Source organism: Pristiophorus japonicus, chromosome 4, assembly GCF_044704955.1.
Source record: "Pristiophorus japonicus isolate sPriJap1 chromosome 4, sPriJap1.hap1, whole genome shotgun sequence".
Lineage (NCBI taxonomy): Eukaryota > Metazoa > Chordata > Chondrichthyes > Pristiophoridae > Pristiophorus > Pristiophorus japonicus.
In genome coordinates this window covers 285,566,401-285,583,125 of record NC_091980.1, presented here as the reverse complement: position 1 = coordinate 285,583,125, position 16,725 = coordinate 285,566,401, and the positions used below count along the sequence as shown (strand labels likewise).

General features: G+C 45.2%; 1 protein-coding gene across 1 annotated transcript in view; it reads left to right on the top strand.

Moving 5' to 3' along the window:
* Positions 1–16,725, top strand: part of LOC139262374 (protein phosphatase 1 regulatory subunit 37) — a 374,617-nt gene that overhangs the window by 122,336 nt on the left and 235,556 nt on the right. The window contains exon 7 of the mRNA XM_070877559.1: positions 16,569–16,688. Within this exon, the coding sequence (XP_070733660.1) occupies positions 16,569–16,688 (120 nt within the window). The remainder of the gene's footprint in view (positions 1–16,568; positions 16,689–16,725) is intronic.

Sequence of the window (16,725 nt, the reverse complement as noted above, 5' to 3'; positions counted from 1 at the left end):
AGGACGCTAAGAGGCAACAGGGTGACTTGGACAGGTTAGGTGAATGGGCAAATGCATGGCAGATGCAGTACAATGTGGATAAATGTGAGGTTATCCACTTTGGGGCAAAAACATGAAGGCAGAATATTATCTGAATGACGGCAGATTAGGAAAAGGGGAAGTGCAACGAGACCTGGGCAAAAAACGTTAGTGGGAGTTGTGTACAGACCTCCAGACAGTAGTAGTGATGTTGGGGAGGGCATCAAACAGGAAATTAGGGATGTGTGCAATAAAGGTGCAGCAGTTATGGGTGACTTTAATATGCACATAGATTGGGCTAACCAAACTGGAAGCAATACGGTGGAGGAGGATTTCCTGGTGTGCATAAGGGATGGTTTTCTCGACCAATATGTCGAGGAATCAACTAGGGGGGAGGCCATCTTAGACTGTGTGTTGTGTAATGAGAGAAGATTAATTAGCAATCTTGTTGTGCGAGGCCCCTTGGGGAAGAGTGATCATAATATGGTGGAATTCTGCATTAGGATGGAGAATGAAACAGTTAATTCAGAGACCATGGTACAGAACTTAAAGAAGAGTAACTTTGAAGGTATGAAGCATGAATTGGCTAGGGTAGATTGGCGAATGATACTTAAGGGGTTGACAGTGGATGGGCAATGGCAGACATTTAGAGACCGCATGGATGAACTACAACAATTATACATCCCTGTCTGCCGTAAAAATAAAAAAGGGAAGGTGGCTCAACCGTGGCTATCAAGGGAAATCGGGGACAGTATTAAAGCCAAGGAAGTGGCATACAAATTGGCCAGAAATAGCAGCGAACCCGGGGACTGGGAGAAATTTAGAACTCAGCAGAGGAGGATAAAGGGTTTGATTAGGGCAGGGAAAATAGAATACGAGAGGAAGCTTGCAGGGACCATTAGGATGGACTGCAAGAGCTTCTATAGATATGTAAAGAGAAAAAGGTTAGTAAAGACAAACGTAGGTCCCTTGCAGTCAGAATCAGGGGAAGTCATAACGGGGAACAAAGAAATGGCGGACCAATTGAACAAGTACTTTGGTTCGGTATTCACTAAGGAGGAGACAAACAACCTTCCGGATATAAAAGGGGTCAGAGGGTCTAGTAAGAAGGAGGAACTGAGGGAAATCCTTATTGGTCGGGAAATTGTGTTGGGGAAATTGATGGGATTGAAGGCAGATAAATCCCCAGGGCCTGATGGACTGCATCCCAGAGTACGTAATGAGGTAGCCTTGGAAATAGCGGATGCATTGACAGTCATTTTCCAACATTCCATTGACTCTAGATCAGTTCCTATGGAGTGGAGGGTAGCCAATGTAACTCCATTTTTTAAAAACGGAGGGCGAGAGAAAATGGAATTATAGACCGGTCAGCCTGACATCGATAGTGGGTAAAATGATGGAATCAATTATGTCATAGCAGCGCATTTGGAAAGAGGTGACATGATAGGTCCAAGTCAGCATGGATTTGTGAAAGGGAAATCATGCTTGACAAATCTTCTGGAATTTTTTAAGTATGTTTCTGGTAGAGTGGACAAGGGAGAACCAGTTGATGTGGTGTATTTGGACTTTCAGAAGGCTTTCAACAAGGTCCCACACAAGAGATTAATGTGCAAAGTTAAAGCACATAGGATTGGGGGTAGTATGCTGACGTAGATTGAGAACTGGTTGGCAGACAGGAAGCAAAGAGTAGGAGTAAATGGGTACTTTTCAGAATGGCAGGTAGTGACTAGTGGGGTACCGCAAGGTTCTGTGCTGGGGCCCCAGCTGTTTACATTGTACATTAGTGATTTAGACGAGGGGATTAAATGTAGTATCTCTAAATTTGCGGATGACACTAAGTTGGGTGGCAGTGTGAGCTGCGAGGAGGATGCCATGAGGCTGCAGAGTGACTTGGATAGGTTAGTTGAGTGGGCAAATGCATGGCAGATGAAGTATAATGTGGATAAATGTGAGGTTATCCACTTTGGAGGTAAAAACAGAGAGACAGACTATTAACTGAATGGTGACAGATTAGGAAAAGTGGAGGTGCAACGAGACCTGGGTGTCATGGTACATCAGTCATTGAAGGTTGGCATGCAGGTACAGCAGGCGGTTAAGAAAGCCAATGGCATGTTGGCCTTCATAGCTAGGGGATTTGAGTACAGGGGCAGGGAGGTGTTACTACAGTTGTACAGGGCCTTGGTGAGGCCACACCTGGAGTATTGTGTACAGTTTTGATCTCCCAACTTGAGGAAGGACATTCTTGCTATTGAGGAAGTGCAGCGAAGGTTCACCAGACTGATTCCCGGGATGGCGGGACTGACATATCAAGAAAGACTGGATCAACTGGGTTTGTATTAACAGGAGGTCAAAAGAATGAGAGGGGATCTCATAGAAACGTTTAAAATTCTGGTGGGTTTAGACAGGTTAGATGCAGGAAGAATGTTCCCAATGTTGGGGAAATCCAGAGCCAGGGGTCACAGTCTAAGGATAAGGGGTAAGCCATTTAGGACCGAGATGAGGAGAAACTTCTTCACCCAGACAGTGGTGAACCTGTGGAATTCTCTACCACAGAAAGTTGTTGAGGCCAATTCACTAAATATATTCAAAAAGGAGTTAGATGTAGTCCTTACTACTAGGGGGATCAAGGGATATGGTGAGAAAGCAGGAATGGGGTACTGAAGTTGCATGTTCAGCCATGAACTCATTGAATGGTGGTGCAGGCCCGAAGGGCTGAATGGCCTACTCCTGCACCTATTTTCTATGTTTCTCTGTTTCTATGTCATGCTACATCAATCATTGAATGTTGGCATGCAGGTACGGCAGGCGGTGAAGAAGACAAATGGTATGTTGGCCTTCGTAGCGAGAGGATTTGAGCATAGGAGCAGGGAGGTCTTACTGCAGTTGTACAGGGCCTTGGTGAGGCCTTTCCTGGAATTATCAGTTTGGTCTCCTAATCTGAGGAAGGACATTCTTGCTATTGAGGGAGTGCAGCGAAGGTTCACGTGATTGATTGATTTCCGGATGGCAGGACTGACATATGAGGAGAGACTGGATCGACTGGGCCTGTATTCACTGGAGCTTAGAAGGATGAGAGCGGATCTCATAGAAAGATATAAAATTCTGACGGGACTGGACAGGTTAGATGCAGGAAGAGTGTTCCTGATGTTGGGGAAGTCCAGAACCAGGGGACACAGTCTAAGGATAAGGGGTAAGCCAATTAGGACTGAGATGAGGAGAAACTTCTTGACTCAGAGGGTTGTTAACCTGTGGAATTCCCTACCGTAGAGAGTTGTTGATGCCAGTTCATTGGATAAATTCAAGAGGAAGTTAGATATGGCCCTTACGGCTAAAGGGATCAAGGAGTATGGAGAGAAAGTAGGAAAGGGGTACTGAGGTGAATGATCAGCCATGATCTTATTGAATGGCGGTGCAGGCTCGAAGGGCCGAATGGCCTACTCCTGCACCTATTTTCTATGTTTCTATGTTTCGATAACAACACTCCCCCCCAAAGTTTATCATGTGACTATTTACAATGTGAGTCGATCTGGGGCCCTTCTTGCCCTGGTTGATCGTCTCGCTGTGAAAGTTGGTGTTGTTGAATCAATTGTTGGGCCCTTGCTGGGCTGCTGTGCAGCTGGCTTTGCTGGGCTGCCTGGTGTGTTGGGCCCTGCTGGGCTGCTGTGGATGATGGGTTCTGCTTCGTGGTCAATCGTGATGCCGGTTGCGTTGGGGGATCAAAAAAGCTAGTGTCCAAGGTGGGTTGCTCAGGATAGTCCGTGAATCTGAGTTTGATTTGGTCCAAGTGTTTCCGGTGAATGAGTCCATTTGAAAGTTTGACCCGAAACACCCTGCTCCCCTCTTTGGCCACGACAGTGCCGGGAACCCACCTGGGCCCTTGTCCATAATTCAATACAAATACAGGATCATTGATTTCAATCTCGCGTGACACATTTGTGCTATCATGGTGTGCCCTTTGTTGAAGCTGCCTCCTCTCTACCTGTTCATGTAGATCAGAGTGAGCTAACGAGAGCCTTGTCTTAAGTGCTCTTTTCATGAGCAGTTCAGCAGGTGGGATCCCAGTGAGCGAGTGGGGTCTTGTGCGGTCGCAAAGTAGATTCGGGATAGGCAAGTCTGCAGCGAGCCTTCAGTTAACCTCTTCAAGCCTTGCTTGATGGTTTGCACTGCTCTCTCTGCCTGACCATTGGTCACTGGTTTAAACGGGGCAGATGTGACATGTTTGATCCCGTTACGGGTCATGAATTCTTTGAACTCATCACTGGTAAAACATGGCCCGTTGTCGCTCACCAGGACATGGGAAAACCGTGAGTGGCAAACATGGCCCGCAGGCTTTCAGTAGTGGCAGCGGACGAGCTAGCCGACATTATCTCACATTCAATCCACTTGGAGTACGCGTCTACAACCACAAGGAACATTTTACCCAAGAACGGGCCTGCATAGTTGACGTGTACCCTCGACCATGGTTTGTAGGGCCAAGACCATAAACTTAGCAGCACCTTCCTGAGTACATTGCTTAACTGCGAGCATGTATTACATCTGTGAACGCATGACTCTAAGTCCGCATCGACACTGGGCCACCACACGTGGAATCTGGCTATCGTTTTCATCATTACGATGCCTGGGTGGGTACTGTGGAGGTCATTAATGAAGGTGTCTCTGCCCTTGAGGACCACTACTCGATTGTCCCACAGAAGGCAGTCTGCCTGTATAGACATTTCATCTTTGCGCTGCTGGAACGGCTTTATCTCTTCCTCCATTTCCACTGGGACACTGGACCAACTCCCGTGAAGCACACAGCTTCTGACTAGAGATAATAAGGGGCCCTGGCTTGTCCAGGTTTTGATCTGCCGGGCCATGACGGGTGATTGCTCACTCTTAAATGCTTCCATAACCATGGCTAAATTTGTGGGCTGTGCCATTTCCCCCCCATGGTGGGCAATGGCACCCTACTGAGAGCATCGGCGCAGTTTTGTGTGCCTGGCCTGTGGCGGATGGCATAGTTGTATGCGGACAACGTGAGCGCCCATCTCTGGATGCGGGCCGATGCATTGTTATTTATCCCTTTACTCTCGGAAAACAGGGATCTGTTGCTTATGTCAGTTTCCAATTCGAATTTTAGCCCAAACAGATATTGATACATTTTCTTTACCTCACAGACACACGCTAACGCTTCTTTTTCAATCATGCTGTGGCTCTCTCAGCCTTAGACAGACTCCTGGATGCATAAGCAACCGGTTGCAGTTTCCAGAAATCATTAGCTTGTTGCAATACACACCTGGCGCCATATGACAATGCATCACATGCTAGTACCAAACGCTTACATGTATCATACAACACAAGCAATTTGTTTGAGCATAACAATTTTCTCACTTTTACAAAGGCATTTTCTTGGCTTTTGCTCCCAACCCATTCTCTCCCTTTTTGTCGTAAGACATGTAGTGGTTCTAACAGTGTGCTGAGACCCGGTAAGAAGTTATCCAAGTAGTTCAAGAGTTCCAAAAACGACCGCCATTCCGTCACATTCTGTGGCTTCGGTGCTGTTAGCGTGAATGTTTTCTTCAAAGAATCACTCAACACTCAGAGTTGGTTCCAACGCCAATGCAGCCTTTATTTTCGCATGCGGGGAGGAAGCCTCAGGACTGGATCCAGGCACTTCTCTCCGACGAACAAAGAAACGCATCGATATTTATATGTTTTACAATAGTTCTTTACAGTTACTCAGCCCACTTCAGCTGGACACAATCCAATCATAACGATTATAGATTACATATAGGTTTCTTTAACCCAATAGAATTTTGTCAGCTCGGGCTGATTAATGACCTCGTTATGTGAGGCAGGTTCTCCTCTTATCTCTGTTCCTCGGGGTTTGAAGTCACTGATTATACCAGTGTACTATAATGGTTCGTTATAATTATCTTGTATCCAAGGCATTCCTGGTAGTTGGCCTCACAGGGTCATTGCTCGGTCATTGCTCGGTCAGCCCCAGTTCATCACTTGACTAACTGAGCTCCCATCATGCTTGGGCAGCCATTTTATATGTGGCCACTTTAAACTTATATGAGGTTAGATATATTCAGCAGGTGCCTAATGCCTACAACAATTCCCTCCTTTCGGTAAAGGGACTAGTCCTACTTTTATTAAGATTTTGTGCACGGCCCGATACTCCCTGCCTCAACGTGCTGGCCAGTCACGCGGTTTCAGGAGTCCCGGTTGCTTAAATCAAATTAACAAAGGCCAAATCCTCCTGCCCCTTTATTAGACAGGCTTGTTTAGTATTTGGGGACCGGTCATGGGTCCCTCATCGTCGTGCGTGGTGCCTGCAAGCCTGGCAGGCCTTTATGTCCCATGTTACTGCTAAGATCAATTGTATCCCGACCAGTATGTGTGAAATTATTCGAATCCAAGGATGGATGTTCACATTTATTCCCCAGTCCCAGATCTTTCTCCACCAACTCTGACTTTGTAAGTCTACATCGATATCTTCTTCCAGTACTTTGATTTTAGTTTGCAGTTGGTGGTAGAGCTTTACGATTGACCCACCCTGAGCCTCAATTCTCGTAATACTTCGGTTGGATGTGGGATAGGGACCTGATCTGGCTCGTCATAATCCTGCAAATGATCGTGGAGCTGATCGGTAACATCAATAACTTCGGTCTTCCGGCGCCTAATCTGGGTGATATGCGCTTGCCCGATCATGACAGGTCGTAGTGGCGCAAAGCAAAAGTTTGGCTGTGGTATCGGGCACTGCAGGTCATTATACCGGTATGAACGCTCTGTGGTAGAGACGCAGTGTCTTCCCTTCCCTCCGTAGCCTGCCCTCGCGAAGTGCCTGTGTGCGGGCACTATTTCTAGTACACACCCGTCGGTTCGGTTAAACCCGCACTCGTCTAGCTCATCTCGGCCTACCGGGTGAGGGCATACTGTGATCTCCCCCCTTTGCTTGCATTCTGTTTGGGAAATTCCGATAAGTATGTTGTTTCGACGAACGGCGGAGGTGGTGGTCAGATAGTAACGTATGGAGACATTTTCCCGTATTACTCCGATATTCTCTAGTTGGTACAGGGGGAACGGCCCTGAGTCCGGCGTGGCTATAGGGATCATCAGGACTATCCCTATCCCAATATTCCTACCCATCTGGCAATCTGGAATTGCTGGGTATACTCGGGTCAGTCCCTTCAGAGTACAATTATCCAGTGTCCCCCTCTGGTTAGCCAACTGAGCCAAATGTGAACTGTCTATCCAATCGGGTACTTCCCCGCGTTGGATCTGGTTGAGATTGTGGCGGATCTGTCCCACCATCCACAGACCATAAGCGTGACAGAGTTGCCCCTGTCTTTGCTTTCCTGTATCTTCTTTTTCTCTATCAATGAGATGATTGATGGTTTTGGCGTGAGCTTCCAGGACTGAGATGCCATCCAACTGGATTTCGGCACCCTCCTTTCCTAGGTTGGCTTGGTCTTCCTGGTTTTACTCCACCCTCTCTAATAACCCCTTCATCACCCCTCTAAGCTGTTCCACCCTCTCATTTAACCCTTGTATATCTATCGAGTTTACTACGGAGGTCCCTGTATTGAAACCGGTCGCAATATCATTAACTATTCCCCTCTTTATCCTGGGGGCTGACCCCTGTCCTCGGAATCTACTGGTACCCATTGCATCGGCAGCCTGCTGTATTACAACTTTACTTAATACATTGTACATTTTCCTTGACTGTTCTGTACAGTATTCCGGCATCTGGATGCCTGAAATATTGATCAGGACAGGCACAATTTCATGTTTAACATTATCATACAATAATTCCCCTTCGTTGTACATTACAATCCCATTTTCTGGTCCCTTAGTAGTTATGGGACAAGGCAGTTCCTCGGGCAATGTAGTGGTTCTTATGGGGCGCAGTGTCAGAGGGGGTGAGAAGCATACATACAATGATATTGCAGCCGCCCCCACCTCCTCGTAGTACCCACACAGCCCCACTCCCTTTTTGCGGATGACTGATTGCTGGGACTGTCCCGGAGGCGCGCAAATTATGCCGAAAGTACATTCATCGGGCCCTTTGACATCCCTCCGTTTAATGCAGCTGCTCCTTATACCCATAGAGCACTGTACACATACCCGGTTCTTATTAGGATTCACTTGTAACCATGCATTAAAATAAGTCCTGTCATTGCTCCAGTCCTTGGCTGCTGGGATGCACATTCCATCCGTTAAATTAAACAAGACTCCATAGTTCATGTAGTTGTTTATTTCCTGAGTGCGCTGCAATCCGTTAGTATCATCCAGTGTTTGCGTGGGTCTTGAGGTTCCCATATCATGAGTCCCCAGAGTCGAAGTCACCACTGCGGTCCCATCTTGGTGAGTGTTTTATCTGAAAATTTTAAACAGACAGCCTGGTCGTCACCAGGTGTTAGGTTCTGGTCTACTTGTGCCACTGTCACTCTGTGGAATCGGAGGTAAGGATTAGGTTAACCATATTCTTTATAGTCGTACCATCTCTATCACTTCATGTCCCTGTCTGGGCTGCCGTCGGTTTTGCGTTTGAGCCTGCTGTGCTCGAGCCTGCACGATGACCCATCTAAATATTATCCAAACTCCAATCAACACCAATGCCACCATTATTCTTTCAAACATCACCGTCTGCTTTATCGTTAGGTTGGGTTTGTGGACTACACCTACCCACCGTGGGGTACATTGGCTCTATTGCCATAGGTGATGGTGCTATGGCTGCGCAGTGCACTATCCGTCTAGTCCCGTTTTTTAAAACATCTCTTCCAGCCTGTTTATCTTAGCTTTTAACTCTTGACCAGCTAGTTCCGTTTTATTTTTATTCTGAATATCCCACCATTTCCTCTGTCTGTCAGGTGAGTCTTCTTTATTTTATTAAGAAATCCAAATTAATAATGTCCAGTATAAAACAGCTGTCAATGGAAAGGGTTAACTCCTTTACAGGTTTGTAAGAAAGCCTGATGTCATTACGTGACTTCACATAATCATCCGAAAAATTCTTTTTTTTAAAGTCTTTGTGCCTTCAAAACTTGCTTAGAAATTAGGAATCCGATAAACAGCATAAATCATTAGTAAAGTGGTCATAATAAAAATCTTCTCATCGGGAAAGACAGCATTTTAAATTAAACTCCAATTTTTTCTTAACTTTTAATTCAAGTACTTGCCAAAGAATTTTTTTTTTAATTGATTTAAAACGAGACCACACATTTTTAATAGCTATTTTGTTTACTGAAATTCAATTTTTTTTTAAATTTCTCTCTCAGCACAAAATCTAAACTTCTGTGCCAGTTCCATTTTTTCTTTCTGTGCTGAGTTAACATAGTTTAGATCTTTTCTTCTCGTTATTTTCATACATTCCAACATTTTGGTTTTTTTTACGGTCCCGTTCACTGGGCAAATCTTGTGTTTTATTTCTCTCTCAGCACAAAATCTAAACATCCGTGCCAGTTCCATTTTCTATAAGAATTTAAAATTTCAGTAAGATTCTCTAATTCCCAGTTTTTTCTTTCTGTGCTGAGTTCGCATAGCTTAGATCTTTTCTCCTCGTTATCTTCAAAACCCTCCTGCTTGTTTAGACTGTTTGGGACTTTTCTTGATAAACACTGTCCATTTTGGAAATCTTTTCAAACTGCATTGAAACTTTCTCATAATTTAAAATCATTATCAATGTAGAGTGTCTTTTACCTCTTCCAATTTTTTTTCTTTTTCTAATTAAACCAATATCTTTTTCACAGCAAACATCAACTAGTATTTAGTAAGTTATGTCTTTTTCCATCACAAACACATTTTTTTTTTCAGCACTTATTTAGTACGTTACATCTTTTTTTTTCAGATCTCCTTTCTTCAAATTAGGTTTTGTATTCTACACGGAGGGCTCGTGACTCCATAAATTTGTTAATTTAAAATCATTTGTTTACTTTCAAAGTGTCGTCTTTATCTTTTTCTTTTCTCCATGACTAGAATGGAGTCCAGCAATTAGGTTTTGAGGGCTGCTTTTCGTTCCAGTTTCAAAGTCGTTAAAATGTCTCTTCTAAATTGCTAAAGCTTGCTGTTTTTAACATTTTTCAAAAGTCCCTTTTACACCTTCGCAGATAGCTCGCCACTCGCCCAGGAGTTTGACTTGATTCCTGAAGGTATTTCTAGATTGTTTCCAAACCTTTTAGTTTTATATCTCCTTTTTTTCTTTAAGAGATCAGATTTAATTTAATAATTTTTTTTTTGAATCCACCTCAGTATTTTGCTGTGCCTTCTCTGAATATCTCAAAATCCCAATTCAAACTTTGTAATTTCAATCTTTATTTAAAACTTTTTTTTTGAGCTAGAAGTTTTTTTTTAAAAGGCATTCTTTATCTCATTCCTAGACTAAATTATGTCTTTCAACCCAATGTAATCAATCATTGCATGTTTTCTTTCGAGAAGTAAGTGAGCGTGTCAAATAAATTCTTTTTTTTTTCAACCACCGGGACCATGTATTTTTTATCTTTTACTCAACAAACCTATCCTTTGTGCATTTCCTAGCTCCGTAACTTATCATCCGAATAAATCCACACCTGCGTTTCTAACTTAAAATGTCTTAAAACTTCCCACATACAGGACAACACTACAAAGGGTTAAAAAAAATTTCACTCTGTTTAGAAAAGTGGGTGGAGCCAAAATAAACAGACACTTGCATTCCTCTTCCAACCAGGCTTTCGAAAACATGAAAACATAAAAAAATTCATTCCGCAGTCAAAAAATCACACAAGGACTCTCAACGACAGACATTCACAAAAGTCTCTCTTCATTCAACAAGCTTATTAATTTTTTTTTTGGCTGGCTCTATTCTTGGATCCATACTTCACTTAAGATAATCACTCTCAGATTTTTTTTTTATTTCTTACATATTGATTTACTTCCTCTGTTAGTTTTACGTGGGCTCGCAGTATCAAAACTACAGCCTTTTCATTTTTATCTTTCTTTTCCTTCTCCCACCATTCCGCTGGTCTGCTGGCAGGTCCTGAGGATCCCACCCTGCTCTAATCATTTTCTCGATTAGTTTCTTTTGTTTTTCTGCCAGGTGGCGGGTAAGGGATCCTTCTGGCCCCCACTCGAGGTTATTTGTTTTATTGGCCATACCTGGGTAGGACTAGAACCATTAGGAATCTACTCTCAGAGGTCCGCTTTCTACCTAGCATAACTTGTAGTAGACTGTCTCCTGGCTACTGTCAGGTCACAAGTTCTGCTGTTGCACAAACTTATACAATCCTTAAAACGCGTTTAAGAAATTCCCGCAATGCTCTACATATCCTTAACGACTACCTACCACCGCTCTGCCCATTGGTCCGACCCTGTTCACAGGTTTGGATTCCGTTAGCCGCTGTACACCACTTGGTTCTACCCTGGGGTATATTTCAAATTACACTACTGGGTCCGGAAGATGTCTTTCAGTATCACGATCCCACGGTCCAAGTGTGCTCCCAGCACCTACTTAGTTCCTGGCCGTCACGTGGGACTAAAGTCCTATTAATTCAGGCTCAGGCTAGGTGTTTGAGATATTGGACCGTCTCCTCGTGTCGATCAACCAGCATCCACCTTCCGCACCCGTTATAAAATTTTGTTTAAGGTATACTCACCCGGTTTCTCCAAGAGCGTCAGCGACCCCGAAATCCTGTTCGTGACGCCACTGTTAGCGTGAATGTTTTCTCAGAAGAATCACTCAACACTCAGAGTCGGTTCCAACGCCAATGCGGCCTTTATTTTTGCATGTGGGGAGGAAGCCTCAGGACTGGATCCAGGCACTTCTCTCCGATGAACAAAGAAACTCATCGATATTTATATGTTTTACAATAGTTCTTTACAGTTACTCAGCCCACTTCGGCTGGACACAATCCAATCATAATGATTATAGATTACATATAGGTTTCTTTAACCCAATAGAATTTTGTCAGCTCAGGCTGATTAATGACCTCGTTATGTGAGGCAGATTCTCCTCTTATCTCTGTTCCTCGGGGTTTGGCTGTGTGAAGTCACTGATTATACCAGTGTACTATAATGGTTCGTTATAATTATCTTGTATCCAAGGCATTCCTGGTAGTGGGCCTCACAGGGTCATTGCTCGGTCATTGCTCGGTCAGCCCCAGTTCATTACTTGACTAACGGGGTTCCCATCATGCTTGGGCAGCCATTTTATATGTGGCCACTTTAAACTTATATGAGTTTAGATATATTCAGCAGGTGCCTAATGCCTAGTGTTTTGATATATTCAGCAGGCGCCTAATGCGTACAACAGGTGCATTCTTGATTGCCTCCGTCTTCGTGTTGGTGGGCCTGGTGCCGTCTGCCGCAATTCTCCTTCCCAAGAACTCCACTTCAGGCGCCAGGAAAACGCACTTCGAGCGTTTTAACCTGAGGCCACGCGGTTGAGTTGACTAAGAACCTCCTCCAGGTTCTGCAGGTGCTCGACTGTGTTCCGACCTGTGACCAAGATGTCGTCCTGGAAGACCACGGTGTGCAGGACCGACTTCAGTAAACTTTCCACGTTTCTCTGGAATATCGCTGCCGCTGATCGGATTCCAAACGGGCATCTGTTATAAACAAAAGGACCTTTGTGCCTGTTGATGCAGGTGAGGGCCTTCGATGATTCCTCCAGTTCCTGCGTCATGTAGGCTGAAGTGAGATCCAGCTTCGTGAACGTCTTTCTTCCCGCCAGGGTTGCTAAGAGGTCGTTTGGTAGTGGGTATTGGTCCTAAGGGAAAAACGATTGATAGTTACTTTGTAATCGCCACAGATTCTGACGGTGCCATCTCCCTTGAGGACTGGAACAATAGGACTGGCCCACTCGCTGAACTCGATCGGTGAAATGATGCCCTCTCTTTGCAGCCGGTCTGCCTCGATCTCTACCCTTTTTGTCATCATGTACAGTACTGCTCTCGCCTGTGATGGATGGGTCGCGCCCCCGGAATTAGGTGGATCTGCACTTTTGCTCCTTAGAATTTCCCAATGCCTGTTTTGAACGACGAAGGAAATTTGTTGAAAACCTGGGCACACGAAGTATCGTCACCGGGCGATAGCGCTCGGACGTCGTCCCAGTTCCAGAGTATCTTTCTCAGCCAGCTCCTGCCGAGCAGAGTGGGACCATCGCCCGGTGCCACCCAGAGTGGTAGCTTGCGCACCGCTCCATCATGGGAGACCTTTACGGTAGCACTGCCGATTACAGGAATCAGTTCTTTTGTGTAAGTTCATAGTTTCGTGCAAACTGGAGTTAAGACTGGCCTTGAGGCCTTGTTGCACCACAACCTTTCGAAAGTCTTTTTGCCTATGATGGCCTGGTTTGCTCCCGTGTCCAGCTCCATTGACACTGGGAATCCATTTAGTTTAACATTCAGCATTATCGGGGGACAATTTGTGGTGAATGTGTGTACTCCATGCACCTCTGCCTACTCGATCCGAGGCTCTGGTGCATCATGATCCTCCGTGGATCTGTCCTCCTCTGCAACATGGTGGTTTGCAGGTTTAACAGGCTTTTCAGCTCGCCTGCCCACTCATTGGAGGTGTCCCATTGTTCCACAGTCCTTGCAAACGTACTCTTTGAGTCGGCATGAATAGAAATGATGATCACCCCGCAGTGCCAACAAGGTGTGAATGGCCTTGCATTCATCACCCTTGATGGTGGACTCTGAGTCATCTGCGGACGTGCAGCTGCAGGTATGTGTGACCTGCCCTGTGCGTTACAATTCGAAAACAACATCACTTTGTTCACAGTATTTGTAGCAGCACTTGTGTGCTGAGAGATCTGCTTCATATTGTCACTGGTGGCAATGAACGCCTGGGCTATCGCTATGGCCTTACTCAAGGTTAGGGTCTTTACAGTCAAAAGTTTGCATAGTATGGTTTCGTGGCCAGTGCCAAGTACGAAAAAGTCTCTGAGCATGTGCTCCAAATATCCTTCAAATTGGCAATGTCCTGCAAGGCGTCTTAGCTCGGCAATATAACTCGTCACGTCCTGGCCTTCAGACCTTTTGTAGGTGTGGAACCGGTATCTCGCCATGAGAACACTTTCCTTCAGATTCAAATGCTCTCAGATCAGTGTGCACAAATCGTCGTACGATTTCTCCTTGGGTTTTTGCTGGAGTGAGCAGATCCTTCATGAGGCCGTACGTTGGTGCCCCACAGACGGTGAGGAGGATCACCCTTCATTTGGCAGCGCTCTCTTCCCCATCTAGTTCGTTGGCCACAAGGTATTGGTCGAGTCGCTCCACAAAAGTTTCCCAATGATCTCCCTACGAAAATTTTTCCAGGATGCCCACTGTTCTCTGCATCTTTGGGTTTGCTATCTTTATCTCGTTGCCAGTTGCTTTGTATGGCGAAAGAGTCAGACTGAACACTGTGAACTCAAAGTAAAGTGTGACCTTAGTCTTTTATTGCAGGTCTCCAGAGTGCTTCTCTAAGCTGTGAAGCCTCCTTAAATACCTGTGCTCCCCAGGGATTATGGGATCCCTTGGGACTCCAAGACAAGAGCCCTCTGGTGGCTGTACAGAGGAAATACAAGTCCACAATGGATTCCCAGTGTCAATGGAGTTAATAACAGTTAGTATGCAGGTACAGCAAGTGATCAGGAAGGACTATGGAAGATTGGTCTTTATTGCAAAGGAGATGGAGTATAAAAGCTGGGTAGTCTTGCTACAGTTGTACAGGGTATTGGTGAGGCCGCACCTGGAATACTGCGTACAGTTTTGGTTTCCATATTTATGAAAGGATATACTTGCTTTGGAGGCAGTTCAGAGAAGGTTCACAAGGTTGATTCCAGAGATGAGGGAGTTGACTTATGAGGAAAGGTTGAGTAGGTTTGGCCTCTACTCATTGGAATTCTGAAGAATGAGAGGTGATCTTATCGAAACGTATAAGATTATGAAGGGGCTTGACAAGATGAATGCAGAGGGAATGTTTCCGCTCATAGGGGAGACTAGAACTCGAGGGCATAATCTTAGAATAAGGGGCCGCTCATTTAAACCTGAGATGAGGAGAAATTTCTTCTCTCAGAGGGTTGTGGATCTGTGGAATTCGCTGCCTCAGAGAGCTGTGAAAGCTGGGACATTGAATAAATTTAAGACAGAAATAAACAGTTTCTTAACCTATAAGGGAATAAGGGGTTATGGAGAGCGGGCAGGGAAGTGGACCTGAGTCCATGATCGGGTCAGCCATGATTGTAATAAATGGTGGAGCAGGCTCGAGATGCCTTATGGCCTTCTGCTGCTCCTATTTCTTATGTTCTTATGGTCTTATAGCTGCACAGCTCCCCAAATATGCAACTGCCTTGCACAAACTCAAAAATCCCTGCCTCTACTTCAATACCCTCATTCGTCCACATCTCTTGCTTCATCTCTCCCATGCTACTTGTTCCACACTTTTTATTGGCTAGCCTTACCCTCATTGCATGAGAAATTGTTGGACATAAGAAATAGGAGCAGGAGTCGGGCCATTCAGTCATTGTCGCACAATGCCCGCCAAAGGCGGCCCACCTGAGAGGGCTTTCGCACTTTTAAACATCTCATCCCCTTTGAGGACAAGTCCATGGAGCTCGTGGAAAGTCATTCAGCTCTTTCCATGAGAGAGCTCCTGCACTTTCACCCTGGCAACTCTGTGATGAACCACACAAAAACAAATCTTCCACCCCTTCTCCTTAATCCCAAGGGGCTGATGCACGCACGCCCATTCTTGCCTTTGATCCCCCCTTCCTGCAGATCTACTGCAGCAATGGGTGACACAGGAAGAGGAATTTGATGGTGAAGATAATGATGAGGACCAAGCCACTTAGGAGTTGCAGCTGCATGTTACTGCCCATCCTCAGGATAGGCTTACAGCCATCTCCATCAGAGCACCATGCCTGTGGAACATGGGAGGTGAGACTAGGCTGCCCATGGCACCCGCTATAGATGCAGTCATACCTTCTCCCCAATAATCAGCTGACAAACATGGAATGTGAGCCATGGGCCACAAACATTCAATCGGTCTTGGCACAGTTACAGCAATGTGGTTCTTCACAGAGATGCCAGGATGACAGTGCAGGATGCCGCCAACCTTAGCATCTCTCATGGAAAGAGCTGAGTGCTTTTCCAAGAGCTCCATGGGCTTGTCCTCAAAGGATGGGTGAGATGTTTAATGGTGGAAAAGCCTCCTCCGGTGGCCTGCCTTTGACAGGCATTGTGGCAGTGCACCACCACGCTCAATTTTTCTTTATTTCCCTTCTGATTTTCACCCAGTCATTCCTCACGCTGAAGATGCTGGGTTAGATTTTCAACTTGCTGTTTAGATCGCCCACCCATTATAGAAACCTCCTGATTTGCCTTTCCATTGACTGAAATAAGCCAACTCAGAGCAGACTGATGTTTGATCCTTTCATCTTCCTGGTCAATATGACACAGCACTACCAGGTGGTGCCTTTACCCACCATACCAGTAGGAAAAACGAAACTCAAAGTTACAGTCCAATTAAATAAAAGTACAATCCAGCGGAAAAAGATGTTTGGCAATTTCAAATCTCTGATTAATGTGATTTTAACTTGATTTCAGGGGGCTTCTGCATTGTTTGATATCATGAAGTACTATGACTCGGCAGTGCACCTTAGCATCTCCTTCAACAAGCGTATTGGAAGCAGGGGCTGGATGGCAGCAGCTCAGTTGATTAGGAAGGTAATGGCACTGTATATTTCTCTTATGTTTTCTGAAA